This window comes from Prunus persica, chromosome G1, assembly GCF_000346465.2.
Source record: "Prunus persica cultivar Lovell chromosome G1, Prunus_persica_NCBIv2, whole genome shotgun sequence".
Taxonomy (NCBI): Eukaryota; Viridiplantae; Streptophyta; class Magnoliopsida; order Rosales; family Rosaceae; genus Prunus; species Prunus persica.
In genome coordinates, this window is record NC_034009.1 from 43,873,587 (window position 1) to 43,888,662 (window position 15,076).

A 15,076-nucleotide genomic window follows, 5' to 3' on the forward strand; every position below is an offset into this window, starting at 1 on the left:
TTATAATAAAAATATTATCGCCGGGAGCTATAATACGATGTTTATAATTAAAAAGAGTGTAGCCGCACGGCTATACCTTTTTGGGACAAAGCAGGCGCTAGAAGCAGGCAGTGGTCCTTTTTTAATTATAAATAGTATCGCCGGGCGGCTATACTCCGTGTTATTTTAAAATAAAAATAGTATAGCCATCGGCTGGACTGGATTTTTTTGACACTTGGCAAAGCAGGCGCTAGAAGCCAGGCGGTGGGCTTTTTTAATTATAAATAGTATAGCTGCGCGGCTAAACTCAGTGTTGTTTTAAAATACAAATAGTATAGGCGGTCGGCTGGACTGGATTTTTTTAACACTTGGCGAAGCATGCGCTAGAAGCCCGGCGGTGGTCTTTTTAGTATAGCCGCTCGGCTATATTCAGTGTTGTTTTGAAATAGAAATAGTATAGCCGGTCGGCTGTACTGGATTTTTTGACACTTGGCGAAGCGGGCGCTAGAATCCAGGCGGTGGTCTTTTTTAATTATAAATAGTATAGCCGGGCGGCTACACCCGGATTTTTTATTATAAAAATGTATAGCCGAACGGCTATACTAGGGGTTTTTATTATAAAACTAGTATAGCCGCCCGGCTATACCCTTGACATAAAACTTCATTTTGGGCTGAAATTTATTATACATTTCATTTTGACGATAGTAAATGAATTCCTTGTGATCTCTCAACGACGTCGTGTCGACAACGATCTCTCTCTCCCACTCCCAGTCGTGCCTGCGGAAACGCTATCAGTCCTTCTAGGGTTTTTTTCCTTTGACAGAAAGAGCTCGGAACCTGAGAGCTGAAATGGTGCGGTGGGTTCCGTAAAGAGCACCATAACAACGATAAATGGAAAACTCAGACTCTGACGAGCCAGAGAAGAAGAGGCCTCATTTAAACTCACTTTCGCCCACCATGGCTCGTAGCTCCACCACTTCTCCACCCAATAACCATAGCGTAATCTCTCTCTCTCTCTCTCTCTCTCTCTCTCTCTCTATATATATATATATATATTTACAGTCTGCTTGGTTACTGACGGAAAAATTCTTTTGATCAAATTTTTTGGTTTAAGAAAAATAGATGTTTTTATTTATTTATAAAATTACTGTGATTGATGGGTGATTGGAGTTTGGGCAATTTCTGCTTTGGATGTGCTTTTGAGAATGTGAAAAATTGTACTATGCTCTGTTTGGTTGTTGAGGAAGTGTAAGAAAAGGGATATAAGTTACGAATTGGAATTTTTGGAGTATAGGGTGTAGATTAGAGGGTTTCTGTTTATTAATTGTTTAATTGGGGCAGTAAAGCATCATTAATCTCTAAGTTGATGAAGTCACTTCTGAAGTTAGTATGCTATTCATTAAAAAAAGCATGCATTTAGATGAGTGCACATTGATAGTTCAAGGTATTTCAAGTACACTTCAATTTTGATTTGAGATAGGAAGTAGATTGAAATGTATCGGTATTTTGTGTACGTACTATATGTGCCCAGGTCGATGCAGCAGTTCTCCAGTACCAGAACCAGAGACTTCTTCAGCAAATAGACAAACAGAAGCATGATTTGCAGGATCTTGAAGCCAAAATTAAGGAACTAAAGGATAAGCAAGGTTCTTATGATGAAATGCTAATCACAGTGAATCAAATATGGAATCAGGTTATCTTAAATGTTTGGTTGGGTTTTCTTCCTTTTCATGGTCTCAATTGTGTCCACCAGGATGACATGTAATTTTTTCTGATGGTGATTTCTTTATTTTGCTGTCCAGTTGGTTGATGATTTAATTCTTCTTGGACTATGTGCTGGAGGAAGCCAAAATGCTTTACAAATTTTAGATGGCGCTGATTATTCTCGTGGTATTTTACAGCACATGTGTTGTTTTATGCTACTTCATCTTTTTTTTTTTCCTTATTTTTTCTGATGACTAAATCAAAATCTTAGTGTTCATTTTATTTTATTCTTCACATCATATAGATTAGTTTGACCAGTGTGTATTGCAGGTTCAATTCCATCATGTTCTGCGGAGGAGATGTTTCTTTGTAGACTCCTACAAAGAGATTCTATAGAAGCTAATGGCAATGATGAAATTGCTAAATATGTTGAAGAAGCTCTCACTTTGCGTCATACGTCTACTAAGGAGTTGTTAAAACTCTTGGAACATACCGTTTATTCTCATAGGGAAAAAACAGAGAGCATAGTCCACACTTTGGATGGAAAGATATGTTCTGAAGGTCAGAGGTTCAATTGTAAATTCATTGTTGTACAAACTAATTTCATACAATAATTTTTTCATTTTTTAACACTTATTTTTGAAGGAGTAAGTGCATGAGGAATTATGTACTGATTATAGATTCTTTGTTTTTCTTGTGATTCTCAGATGCTATCATCCAGTTACCTAAGATTGATGATATGATGGAGAGGGAGGTTAAAAATCTGCGGGAAGCGATTGATATTCTTCACGTGAAGCAGAAAGAGTATGCTGATGTAATTCGGACTTACCTTAGCAGCCAGTCAACAGATCAGTCTGAAATTAGCCGCATTACAGGTTTCTGAGATGGTTATAGTCACAAGCCTTGGTTTTTTATTTGCATATTTAGTAGGAATGTTTAATCCTACACTTGATAACTGGCGGCACATATGTAATTTTTGTTTTTGTTTTTCATATTTTCGCATTACAAGAAAATTTGAACCTAGGATCTACAGTTCAGCCCATCCAACCCATGTCACTTGAGCTAAGGCTTGTGGCAGTACATGTAAAGATTCAGCATCATATTTAAGACCTATAGATTTAGGAACTTTGCTCAATTTCTGACAGAGAGTAAGTCTCAAAGTTTACCACTGTTTGGTGATGCCGCCTTTTGATTGTTTGTTGAATATGTAAATTTTCTGTTATGGGTGACAGGTGAGCTGGATGACAGCATGACTGAACTAGAGGAGAGTAGGAGGAAACTAGTGAATCTGAAAATGCAAAAGGATGTCGCATCTGGGATGCATAACCTTACTTCTGGTGCAGTGAATGGAACCCTATCACCTGAAAAATCAACAGAAAGGACAATAAGCTTGCGGGAACTAAGAAATTCAATTGAGGAAACAAAGGTATAGATATGTTGCCAAAACTCCTTTGTACCAGCTCCCATTCTCACTCTTTCTCTGACATGTGTTTGAGCGTGTTTTGCAGATACTAGCAGCTGACCGCCTTTCTGAGTATCAAGAGGCACATGAAGAAAATTTAACGCTGTCAAAACAATTGCAAGAATTTCAGGTTTCTAATTTTGAATTTTCCAAAGGTTTGATAGTTGACATACACATTTCAAAATGATTTCAGTGTGTGTTTACTTTGACAAACAATTTATGCTTCTCACAGAATGAATTGAAGGATGACAAATTTGTACATTCATCTAGACTGTACACTATGCGAAATGATCAACTCCAACATTGGAATGTTGAAGTGGACCGATACAAAGCATTGGCTGATTCTTTGCAGGTTAAATTGCTTTGCTTTTGTGTTTCCAGATGCTTTGAATGCTTGGCCCATAAATTCTGTCTTTTAAAAGTATAATTTCAGGCTGATAGGGCTCTTGTTGTGAGAAGGGAGAAGGACCTAAATGTCAAAGTAGAGTCGGCAGATGCAATTAGGAATTCGATTGACAATACTGATTCTAGGATTGAAGAACTAGAACTTCAGCTGCAGAAGTGTATAATTGAAAAAAATGACTTTGAGATAAACATGGAAGAAGCAGTACAGGATTCAGGTGAAAATTACATCAGTTTGATGTTTATTGATATTATTATTAATTGTGAGTTTACCCAAGCTTCTGGTACTTAAGATGTTCTGTGCTGCAGGAAGAAAGGACATTATAGCCGAGTTTCGTGTGATGGCCTCATCTTTGTCAAAAGAAATGGGAATGATGGAAGCTCAGTTGAAGCGGTGGAAGGAAACAGCTCATGAAACACTGTCGTTACGTGACAAAGCCCAATCATTAAAAGCTTCATTAATTACAAAGGTTCACTTCCATTCCCGGTTTACTCTTGTACACATATCAGTCCTACTGCATTGTTTTTTGGACAATGTATAATTTGGAAAGAAGGGGATATACTGATCTTTATAATTGTGTCGAGTGAATGAAAGTTCCACACACATGCACACATACATATAAAAAGTACTTAGAAGCTTTGTTTTCCTTTTTTTAAACTGCCAGTTGGTTTTTTTGGAGAACTCATTTGTGATTCTGGAGTAAAAGAAGTCTTATGGTTACTATTTGTTTGGATTTGTAATAGTTTTACTCCCTTTTCTTACTATTGATTAGTATTTAATCGTGGAATATTCTCTGAATTTCTCTGATTCTTTTTTTGGAAGACACATGAGCAAAAGAGCTTAGCAGATAAATGTGCTGAACAGTTGATAGAGATAAAGTCTCTTAAGGCATTGGTGAGTTTCTCCATTAGTCTTTGAATATAGTTAGCTTTACTTCTAATGGATCCATGTTTGTCGATTTTTTTCACCATTTAAATATAAGATTTTCTTTTTCCAGCTTCATCAATGCTTTTAATCTACCTTTGTACGTGTCAGTTTGTATCAAGTCTACATGCGGGTTCTTCGTACATCTGTACCTGCTGTTTAATTCTAATTCTATCACATTTGACAATTTAAGCTTAAATTCTTTAACAGACCCATAAAATTACCCCGTAAGCTGTGTTTCCCAGCAAAATAAATTTTTTATGTATTTGTTTGCCTGGGCACCTTCCATGGAAAATGCCATAGCGTGATCTTCATGTCAAGCTATGGAAGCATTATATAATGACATCCTTGAGGGTAGTTTGTCCAATTTAATCATGGAACTAATTATTCTGGTGAAACCATATAGTTCGTTTCTAGTGGAAAGTCATGAATGTAATAAAATATGAATATGCAGAGACTTATTACCTAACAAGAAAATAGGGAACAGTGTATGCAGATATTGGTACTCAAACTATGAGTCATGAGTGCATTTTGTCCATTTAAGAACGTTTTGAATTTTAAGACACATGGACTGTACTATAACTGAGCTTATGTGATGCAGAATGCATATTATTAGTTTTCCTAATTCTACTTGGATTAGTTTTCCTATCTCTTATTAGTTAATTTGTTTTCCTAATTCTTAAAGATTCCTTCTTGTTAAAAGGATCTCTTATTAGTTAATTTGCTTTCCTATTTCTTAAAGTTTACTTTTCCTTTTCCTAGTTTAAAAAAGGGTTTTGCCTCTATAAATAGAGTTGTTTGTAATCTTTTAAGGCAGACTTGATTAATGATAAATTTCCTTACTTTAAACTCTCTGATTCCTTTCCTTTCCCTTCGTCTCTTCGATCTCTAATTCTTCTCCTCGATCCCTTATTTCTTCTCTGTTCTATTGCTCAAGCGTGTACTCTAAACCTAGGGGCTGTTCTACATCAATTGGTAATCAGAGCCTTCCCTCGCTTTCGTTTGCGTTTGATCTCTCCCATGGCGCCCCAAACCGTGGCTAGCCTTGCAGAACAATTTCATGTGTTCCAAGACAAAGTTTTTGACAATATCACTGGCATGGAAACCCAACTCTCCAAACTCAGCGTTGACCTCAAAGACGAGTTGGTACAAGCTCCCACACATCGTGCGAAGACGGACCTGGCCATCACCAAACTCCAAGACTCCGTTCAGTTGCTTATCAATCACTTTCGGGCTGGACATGCTGAACCTTCTTCTACCTCCGCATTGCTCTCGAGTTCCTCTACGCCAACACCAAAAAGTGGCCTTCTGCCCAATCCACCAGTGGATCAAAAACTCAAGGCCGTGCCATACGGCATGCCTCATAGCTCTACTGGGCTCTCGCTTGATGATCCCAAGGCTCAATTGGAGCCCCCTTTTTCTTTTGGGTCTCTGCCACCGCCCCATTATACCCAACACACAACGGGCCCTTCTACAGTTCCACATGATCAAGGCACTCATCCCCCTCGCCAATTTGACAACGATGTCATCCGCCACATCAAGCCTACCGCTCCTACTTTTGATGGTCGTGGGGATCCTATGATGTTTCTTGACTGGGTTCAAGCCATGGAAGATTATTTCGCCTGGTACAACTTGACAGATGCTCATAAACTTCGCATTGGTAAGATGACGCTACAGGGAGCCGCTAGACAATATTGGAATTCGGTGGAGGAGCAACTATATCAATTTGGACAGTCGCCTGTGACTCTATGGGACGAGATGAAATTAAAGCTTCGCGAACAATATCTTCCCACCTTTTACCGCCATCAATTGTATGATCAATTATGGACCCTTTCACAAGGAAGTTTAACTGTTACTGAATTCCACGCTCGTTTTATTGAACACAAGATACGTGCAGGGATTCGTGAAGAACCCGACATCACTATGTCTCGCTTTATCCATGGTCTTCGTGACGATATCAAGCGTGAAGTCCGTCGATTCCGTCCGCATATCTTGGAAGATGCATATTGTCATGCACTGGAAGCTGAAACTTTTTTGACCCCACAACGTAGATATACTGGGTATTCCGGGCTCTCTTCCACTCATACTCCAAATCGTAGTACTCCTAGCTCCACATATGGCGTTGCCGGTCCACTTGCTCCTACGGTACCCACAACAGAAAAAGGACCAGCCCCATACACGGCTGCTCACATTGAATGCTATCGTTGCCATGCTAAGGGCCACATCGCCTCCCGTTGTCCACACCGAACTTTAACCATTAACTCCCTCAATGAGGACTCTTGTGCGGACGTGTATGTGGAGCCCCTTGAACCTATTTATGATCCAAAACTTGATAATTGTTGTGAGGAGGCGTTTCACCAAGTGAGTGTCATGCGTTGTATTTATTCAGCATCTACACCTCCACCTCCTGATTCATGGAAACGCACAAGTATTTTTCAAACCTATGTCCCTTGTGGTACCAATAGATGCCAACTAGTTATTGATGGGGGAAGTACACTGCATGTTATCTCTAAAGCTGCTGTCGACTGCCTTCACCTTCAGGCCGAGCCCCATCCCTATCCTTTTCATGTTGGCTGGGTAGATAACACCAGGTTACCTGTTACTGAAAGATGTCTTGTTCCTCTTCAATTGGGTCCCTGTCATGAGCGACTTTATTGTGATATCCTACCCATGAGTGTCGCACATGTGCTACTAGGCCGACCATGGCTTTACGACCGCTGTGTGAGAAGTTGTGGTAGAGAGAACACATATACTTTTCAACATGAAGGAAAGAACATAACGCTAACACCTTCCAATCCTGCCGTCAAACCAACTAAGGATGTTCAACCAACTCTGTTACTTAGAGAGAAGGCTTCGGAGCATCAATTGAGTAGTTTATCATCTGTAGACTTTGCACACGACCTGCAAGCCACTGGTGTGTCCTTTGCTCTATTGCTTAAATCGAAATCTGACAGCAACCCCACACCACTTGCCGAACCCATACATCAGTTCCTCCCTGAATTCTCTAATATCATACATAATGACTTACCAGATGAACTATCTCCAACGAGAGAGATTCGGTTTGCCATTGACCTTATTCCTGGTTCGCAAATTCCTGATCTTCCCTATTATCGTATGAATCCCTCTGTGCGAGCGGATTTGAATCGACTAATTCGGGTGTTGCTGGATAATTGCTTTATTCGTCATAGTTTAAACCCTTGTGTTGTTCAAGTTCTCCTTACCCCCAAAAAGGATGGTTCCTGGCGAAGGTGTGTTGATAGCCGCACAGTAAATAATATTACAGGTTTCATTCCTCCTCCGATGCCACGTAGTCCTTCTCCTAGTTCTGACCCTGCATATCAGATTGAGGACGTCTCAGATCATGAAGTTGTGGCCTCGTCTCCTGGAGATTCTACCCGCTCTCTGGTTCGTTGGGTTGGAAGGCCTACTACTGCGCATACTTGGATTACATAAGTTGAATTTCGGCAGTTGGATTCCACTCTTCTACACAATTATCAGGATTCTCTTCATGGTCTTGATTTGGCTGCCTCCCGTCCTCCCATCATCCATACTTACAAACATCGTCGTCATCCTTAATCTTGGTTTACTCGCCGGTGTCGAGTTCTTTTTCAATGGGGGAGAATGATGCAGAATGCATATTATTAGTTTTCCTAATTCTACTTGGATTAGTTTTCCTATCTCTTATTAGTTAATTTGTTTTCCTAATTCTTAAAGATTCCTTCTTGTTAAAAGGATCTCTTATTAGTTAATTTGCTTTCCTATTTCTTAAAGTTTACTTTTCCTTTTCCTAGTTTAAAAAAGGGTTTTGCCTCTATAAATAGAGTTGTTTGTAATCTTTTAAGGCAGACTTGATTAATGATAAATTTCCTTACTTTAAACTCTCTGATTCCTTTCCTTTCCCTTCGTCTCTTCGATCTCTAATTCTTCTCCTCGATCCCTTATTTCTTCTCTGTTCTATTGCTCAAGCGTTTACTCTAAACCTAGGGGCTGTTCTACATCATTATGTCAGTAACTGGTGAAGATGAACTTATTGCAGATTGAGAAGTTGCAGAAAGAAAAACTGGAACTGCAGATCTTCTTAGACTTGTATGCACAAGAAAGCTATGAAAACAGGTAAATTGTTTTGTTGATGCTGGGGCTTTTTTTTTTTCTTTTTTTTTGGGTGGGGGTAGAGATAGCCATGCGTGAATGTTGTGATTTCTTCATCTATACGATTTGTGTATTCAACTTAATATGTGACAGATTCTATTCGTTTTCTCTTATCTAATTGAGATTAGTGAAATTTTTACTTTCCTTTCATGCGCTGCTTGCGTTCTCAATTCCATATAAATGGACACATTTAAGGTTAATATTAAATTTTCAGAGACTTGATGGAAATCAAAGAATCAGAACGCAGAGCGTACTCGCAAGCTGAAATGTTCAAAAATGCAATAGATGAACATAGTCTAGAGTTGCGGGTGAAAGCAGCCAATGAAGCTGAAGCTGCTTGTCAGCAAAGGCTTTCTGCTACTGAAGCTGAGATAACTGAATTAAGGGGCAAACTTGATGCATCTGAGAGGTTAGTTGTTTTCCTAGTGCCAATTGAGTTTTGAATATAGTTGCATGCTAACAAAAATATGTTATTCTGTTTTTATATTCAGTGTTTTATATCTGAGATATACGAATATTTGAAAAAAAAATCAATACTGAGAAGTTTTCAGTATGGTTAATTATAGTGTGTGTTTTCATCTAAAGGTCCAAATATTGTGTTGCCGGGTGTGTAAATTGAAGATGCTTTTGATAATAAGTATAGCAATGTATAGATGTCTAAACTTGATTACACTCAGTAAATAAATTTAAGAATTTTAAAGAAATGCTTTTCTACCTCTGAAGCTGAATTTTCTTAATTAAGGCCAAGCTTGGTGCATTTGAGAGGTTTGTCTTTCTTATTCAAATAACTAACAATGTGCAAACTGGGATGTTAGATTCTATGTATGTTTTCTTTCACTAAAATAAAACATATGCATGTAAAAGATACTGGAAAATCTTAGTAATGCCATGTTTTCACCTTTTTCTTCAGGGATGTTCTGGAGCTTACAGAGGCTATTAGAATTAAAGACAAGGAGGCTGAGGCTTATATATCTGAAATTGAGGTGCCTTATTGATGCTTATCTTCTGATTGATATCTGGGGTTTCTGTTCCTTGATAATTGACACGATGACGTTGGTCTCACTTTTCTGATTCACCTACTCATTTTCTGATAAATTTATTATGTTCCTGCAGACCATTGGTCAGGCATATGAAGATATGCAGACACAAAACCAGCATCTGTTGCAGCAGGTGACTGAGAGGGATGACTATAATATCAAGGTCTGTGTTATTATTTTCATTGATTTTTGTGGCCTTTCTTTCCCTCCACATTGTTGCTAAGTTTATTGGTGTGGTAGAATGCTGGCTGGTTGTCCCTGGTTTTTCAAAGAGCTTTATTTTTTGGTGCAGCTCGTTTCTGAGAGTGTGAAGACAAAGCAATCACAGAGCTTTCTACTCTCTGATAAGCAGGCATTGGTGAAACAACTTCAACAAGTAAACACATCAGTAGAATCTTTAAAAATGAGAATTTCCCATGGTGAAGAGCAGGTATGGCTTCTCCTATGCAGACAAATTTTCCATTTGTTAACCTTTATCAAGTGGGTATTTGCATCCTGCAGATGAAGGCTCTCCTGACAGAAGCCACAAAAACTACTGAGGAAGACAGACACCTTGCAGTCAACGTGGAAACTGCTAAGTGGGAATTGGCTGATGCTGAGAAGGAGTTGCAGTGGCTGAAATCTGCTGTTTCCTCTTTTGAGAAGGAACATGCTCATATTCAAAAGGATATCAATGATATCGAATTGGAATTACACATTGAGAGGTAGTGTTTTGTCCATTTTGATTACAGTGCCTGCTTATGGATTCACTCTTATAAACAATCTAGGAAGCCTGTATAACTGTATACAGCTACAGTTTTGGCGTGTAAGATATTGTTTCCCAGCTTCACATGCTGGATAGATGCCTTGGGTAATTGTGATAGGCTAATAGGCTCAGGAAATCCTGAGCAGGGACAATGTATACAGCGATGGCTCCAAACTTTTTACCTTTCCCTGCTCGATCAGATTTTGCAAGTTTGGAAGATTTCTTCATGTGGGATGTCTTTGTGAAGCTATTAGTTGTAATACTCAAAAGTCATGTGGGAAGATTTCTAACAAGTTGGATTCTTGTTGTGCAGAAGCTCGAGGAAGAGTCTTGAGGAAGAGCTCAGGGAATTGAACACCATGGTTGCTGAGATGAGTTCTGAAACTGGAGAGGCTGCAATACAGAAACTCCAATCTGAAATTAAATTTTGCAAGAATATTTTGCAGTGCAGTGTTTGTACTGATAGGCCAAAGGAGGTAAGGAAAAAATATTTGCCGCCTTTACCTTTATTTGATCAATGTTTGAGGTACAAATTTGTAATAATATGCTAAATCTTCTGATGAACTGATGGATGTTGGTGCTAATTATTTGATTTGCAGGTGGTAATTGTGAAATGCTATCATTTATTTTGCAATTATTGCGTACAAAAAAATCTAGAGATTCGTCATCGAAAGTGCCCTGCCTGTGGAACTCCATTTGGCCAAAATGACATACGGTTTGTGAAGATATGAAAAATATTTGTGATCCCTCACCCTTTTTTGATTGCTAAGCATCTTGCAGTAAATAGAATAGATTATAGTTTTTCATCTTCTTGTCACAGTAGCCCAATCTAGGAACTGTGGCTTTGTATAGCTTTGGAGGCAATAGTTTTGTTCCCTCTGTTCTGTAAATGAGTGTTTAAAAAAAATAGTTATTAGTATTATTTTTTGAAACTGATGGTAGCTCCATTGATGGATGACCATATAAGATAGGATTTAGTTATCCATTGGAGTCAAGGATAAGCATCTTCAGCTTTGCTTGATGTTGACAGTTGGTTTTACATTTTTATTTTTAGAGCTTTCTATTTTCTTCCGAACAATTATAATTTTGGAGTTGTGTCAAAAGAAAATAATTTTTTTAGTCTGAGTGGTAAATATTCACTGGGATTTCTCTATGCTTAGCTAAGTTGGCTAAAACGAATGTGCTTCTCACATTGCATCCAAGTTCGAATTCCTCTTCATTAGTTTAGATGATATTAAAATAGATTATTGCTGGCATAAATAAAAAATTTGTCTATGAAGTCATAAACAAATCAAACGTCGTTGGCTTCTAGTTGTAACTTGGATTAGTAGCTTGCCTCCCTATTTACAAAGGAGCCCACATTTGGCTTTTTTTACTCGAAACACTTATAAAAAGAAACAAAGAAAAGAACAAATTTCAAATGGATGTCAATTTCCAAATTTTGTTTGAGTTGAAAGTATAAAATGGATTGTTGATGAATGGAACTTATCCATTTCAATCCTATTAAAATTAAAATTTCATAAAAAGTTTTTTAACGTATCTTGAATTTTGTGAGTTATCCAATTCAATCTAATTCTAGACGATCAATGCGGCCTGGAAGGTGCAGGGTATGTGCGTGTCCCTATTAATTAATAAGATACTCAATAACTACCACTATTAATTAACTATAGGACTATTTTTTCTGGGCCACTCCACGCAACGCCAAACGTTCTGAAACTGAAAGCGTCTTTGAGATGAGATACGACATCGTTTCTCTGCACCATCAGACACTGCCCAAACAAATCTTCATCTCTTCTCTCTCCGTCTCTCTCAATTCTCATCGAGTCATTTGTTGGCTTTCTTCACCGTAATTGAAGAAATGCTTCTTTCTCTTGTGCAAACCACCTTAACGTCATCGCCTTTCCAATCCCCAAGCTTCAAGATTCTTCATCCCGCCACTGTGCTGCCCAAAACTCTCTTTCTTGGTCTTGGAATTGAACCCACAAATGCCCTCAAAAGATTACTCTTTTTTAGCCAAAGATCACATTATACTAAATCCAGAAACCCCAGGCTCACAATCCATGCTTCTTTGCTTGAAGCTCCAGTCCTTTGGGCTGGTAGGCTTTGCATCTTCTACGCACTCTTGAAGACTGGTTTAGCTGGATCTCAAGCTAACCCACTTGTCTCAGGTCTACTTCTTTAATGGGTTGTTTCTACTTTTCTTGGTTATTTTCTGTTACCCTTTAGTTTATTTCTAAGTTTCAGAAAGTTGTTATGGGTCTTTTTCTTGATTTAAGTTTTTTTCTTTTACTGTCTTTCAGATTTGGGAAGCACTGAAGAAGGTGATGGGGTTGGGATTGAGTCTGCTGATTTGGGGTTTTCTAGGTGGTTGAACAGCATACAGGGGAAACCAGGTTTGTTTGTTTCTTTCTTTTTACTGTACTTTCTTATATTGGATACATTAAGTTGAATGGCATTTTGTTGCCTGTCAAGCAGGTTTCATTATTAAAACCATTGGATATAAAAGAAGGGTAGTAAAAAGAAATTAGTTGCACAAGGTAAATCAGAGTGGAGATTTATATTCTCTCAGTTATTATTAAGAATAAACTGAAGATGAGAAAGACAACTTTGCTCGCATTTTCTAAGAAATTAAATATGGGACTGATGACACATGAATATCTACTGATGTGAATTTTGTTTTGTTTTGATGTTTATGCAAATAGGATCACTGAAATAAATAAAAAAATTTGGACAAAATCACCGACATAATGGTTTCAGTAATAAGGCTCAGATTACTTATTACTAGAGTAAACTAAGCATATGTTTTACTTATCTCGAAGTTGAACTTCAAAATGACACCTTTTTAAAGAAGTTTATGTGAAAAACTACTGAAGTTATCTCTTTAATGTGCCTTGGCATTTCAGAAGGACACATACTTGGTTCCTTATCCTTTTTGCTGATTAGAATAAGGCATCCCTTGATGCCTACAAATTCTATTTATGGTATTTTATTGCAATGAAGCATTAGCCCTTGTATGACGGAATGCTGGAAGGCTAAGTGGGTTATCATAAACGAAGCCTGTGTCTTTCCCTATGATTTGGTGGTCAATGATGAATAGAGTCTTTAAGCAGGAAATTCTAATGCTGCTGCTGTCTGAAGACTCTGAATTTCCAAGGGACACATGTTACCATCAATGTGCTAACTGATCCTTCACTTGATGTTATTTTCATAGATTGTTTGATTAGTTTTCAGTATCATTCTTTGCATTTGGTTAATTGGGTTGCTGTACTAGCCCCCCTTGGCATGTTCTAGTTTCCGTTTTTACTTGTCGAAAAAAGGACAAATGAAATAAAAATGGATAGATTGTTACTTATATTGGTTAAAATGGATTAGTACAAATATGTATTTTATGGCATTCTCATATCCAAAAAGGCAATGACCAGGCCAAAGAATACTGTTAGCATTTATTTATTTCTGTTGATCTTGTTCAAGACCGAAAAAACATCAGAAGAAATTTTTGTCAATTGAGGTTTGCTATGGGTTACTCTTGATGAAAATCTTTTTCTTTTCTCTCTTTCTGCCGTTATGGGTATGACATGAGTGGTAGTACAGTTGGTTTGTGTATCACCTCTGAAGTCATCATACTAAGAGAGAGATAAAGATACACCAACATGTGTTCACAAGACGAGAAAGAAATGTTGATTAACTACTTGGATGGATATTTATGAAAAATATTTTTGTTAAGAAAAAGGTTTTTGACTGGGGAAACCTTAGTTATTCTTGTGTTCTACATGATACATGAAGGTAATGATTCTCGGCTTTTGTAAACCTTTTGGCCCTGTTGTTTATTTTAATGTCACAAATTTCTCATTTAGAGCTGCATTTTCCTTTCCTTTAGCATCCGTATTATATTTTATAAACCCTCAGTTTTGATTTGTTTTATCAGTGAAAGAAGCAGCTGATAGAAGGAAATTAGTGAGCAAATGGCATCCTACCACAAAGGGTACACTCAGAAGGAACTACAGGGTACCCTCTAAATCTGAAGGGCGGCGTGCTCTGAAAGCCATTGCCTCCTTATTGTCAGAGGACGATCACTTTGTAGATGCCACCTCCCACAAGGTAATTACAACTCTGAGGAAAACTGTTTCCTTTTCCTTTTCTGTTTCTTCCATTTTGATTGGTCTTTATCTTTTTCCATCTATTTCAATTTTTCTTTTTAGTCAAAGTCAAATTCTGAATAGCAGTACTCAGAAAGCCATGTAATCTCACATACCAATAATTCTTCGGGCATTTATAGGGTTGCCAGATTAGGAGGGAGAGCGCTCATGGAGAAACTGTCTGTTGCAACAACGTAAGGGCTCTGTTCGATGAGCTCCCAACTCCACATCTAGTTGTGGAAATCACTCCTTTTCCTGCTGGTTCTCTTACAGAAACGGATTACACTAAAGCTGAGAAATTAGAGAGGGTCCTAAGGTCTGGTCCTTCTGTTTGAGTAATCTTGTACTTTCTGTGCTTTGACTTGTGTATTCAGTATCAACTTTGTACATAGTGATTTCATGAAAGAAAGCTTGTTTTTCTTCCAATGCTCCTGGCATTTAAACTATCTCGCCATAACCCGGTATCAGCAATCAGTTAAATGGTTACTCGAATTAAGCTTAGGACGTTTATTAGCCAGGGTTTTCTTTGTTCACAGG

The 15,076-nt window shown here is 38.0% G+C and overlaps 2 protein-coding genes across 4 annotated transcripts; both read left to right on the plus strand.

Moving 5' to 3' along the window:
- LOC18790107 (E3 ubiquitin-protein ligase BRE1-like 2) lies at window positions 667-11,484 on the plus strand. Of its 3 annotated transcripts, none has more exons than XM_020554005.1 (19): window positions 667-978; window positions 1,511-1,672; window positions 1,782-1,869; window positions 2,014-2,244; window positions 2,391-2,558; window positions 2,916-3,109; window positions 3,192-3,275; window positions 3,378-3,497; window positions 3,579-3,765; window positions 3,857-4,017; window positions 4,371-4,442; window positions 8,509-8,585; window positions 8,836-9,030; window positions 9,532-9,604; window positions 9,735-9,821; window positions 9,951-10,088; window positions 10,166-10,362; window positions 10,717-10,879; window positions 11,003-11,484. In XM_020554005.1, the coding sequence occupies exons 1-19, from the start codon at window positions 871-873 to the stop codon at window positions 11,132-11,134; spliced, it is 2,637 nt and encodes an 878-aa protein (XP_020409594.1). In that variant the 5' UTR covers window positions 667-870; the 3' UTR covers window positions 11,135-11,484. The 3 variants fall into 3 exon arrangements, with proteins under 3 accessions (XP_020409594.1, XP_007225304.1, XP_020409595.1); XM_007225242.2 differs by having other exon boundaries at window positions 668-978; window positions 10,160-10,362; XM_020554006.1 differs by lacking the exons at window positions 667-978; window positions 1,511-1,672; window positions 1,782-1,869; ... (13 more) ...; window positions 10,717-10,879; window positions 11,003-11,484 and adding an exon at window positions 5,428-8,183 and having other exon boundaries at window positions 4,383-4,442.
- LOC18788492 lies at window positions 12,080-14,965 on the plus strand. Its single transcript, XM_007223622.2, has 4 exons — window positions 12,080-12,571; window positions 12,704-12,796; window positions 14,329-14,501; window positions 14,680-14,965. The coding sequence occupies exons 1-4, from the start codon at window positions 12,262-12,264 to the stop codon at window positions 14,872-14,874; spliced, it is 771 nt and encodes a 256-aa protein (XP_007223684.1). The 5' UTR covers window positions 12,080-12,261; the 3' UTR covers window positions 14,875-14,965.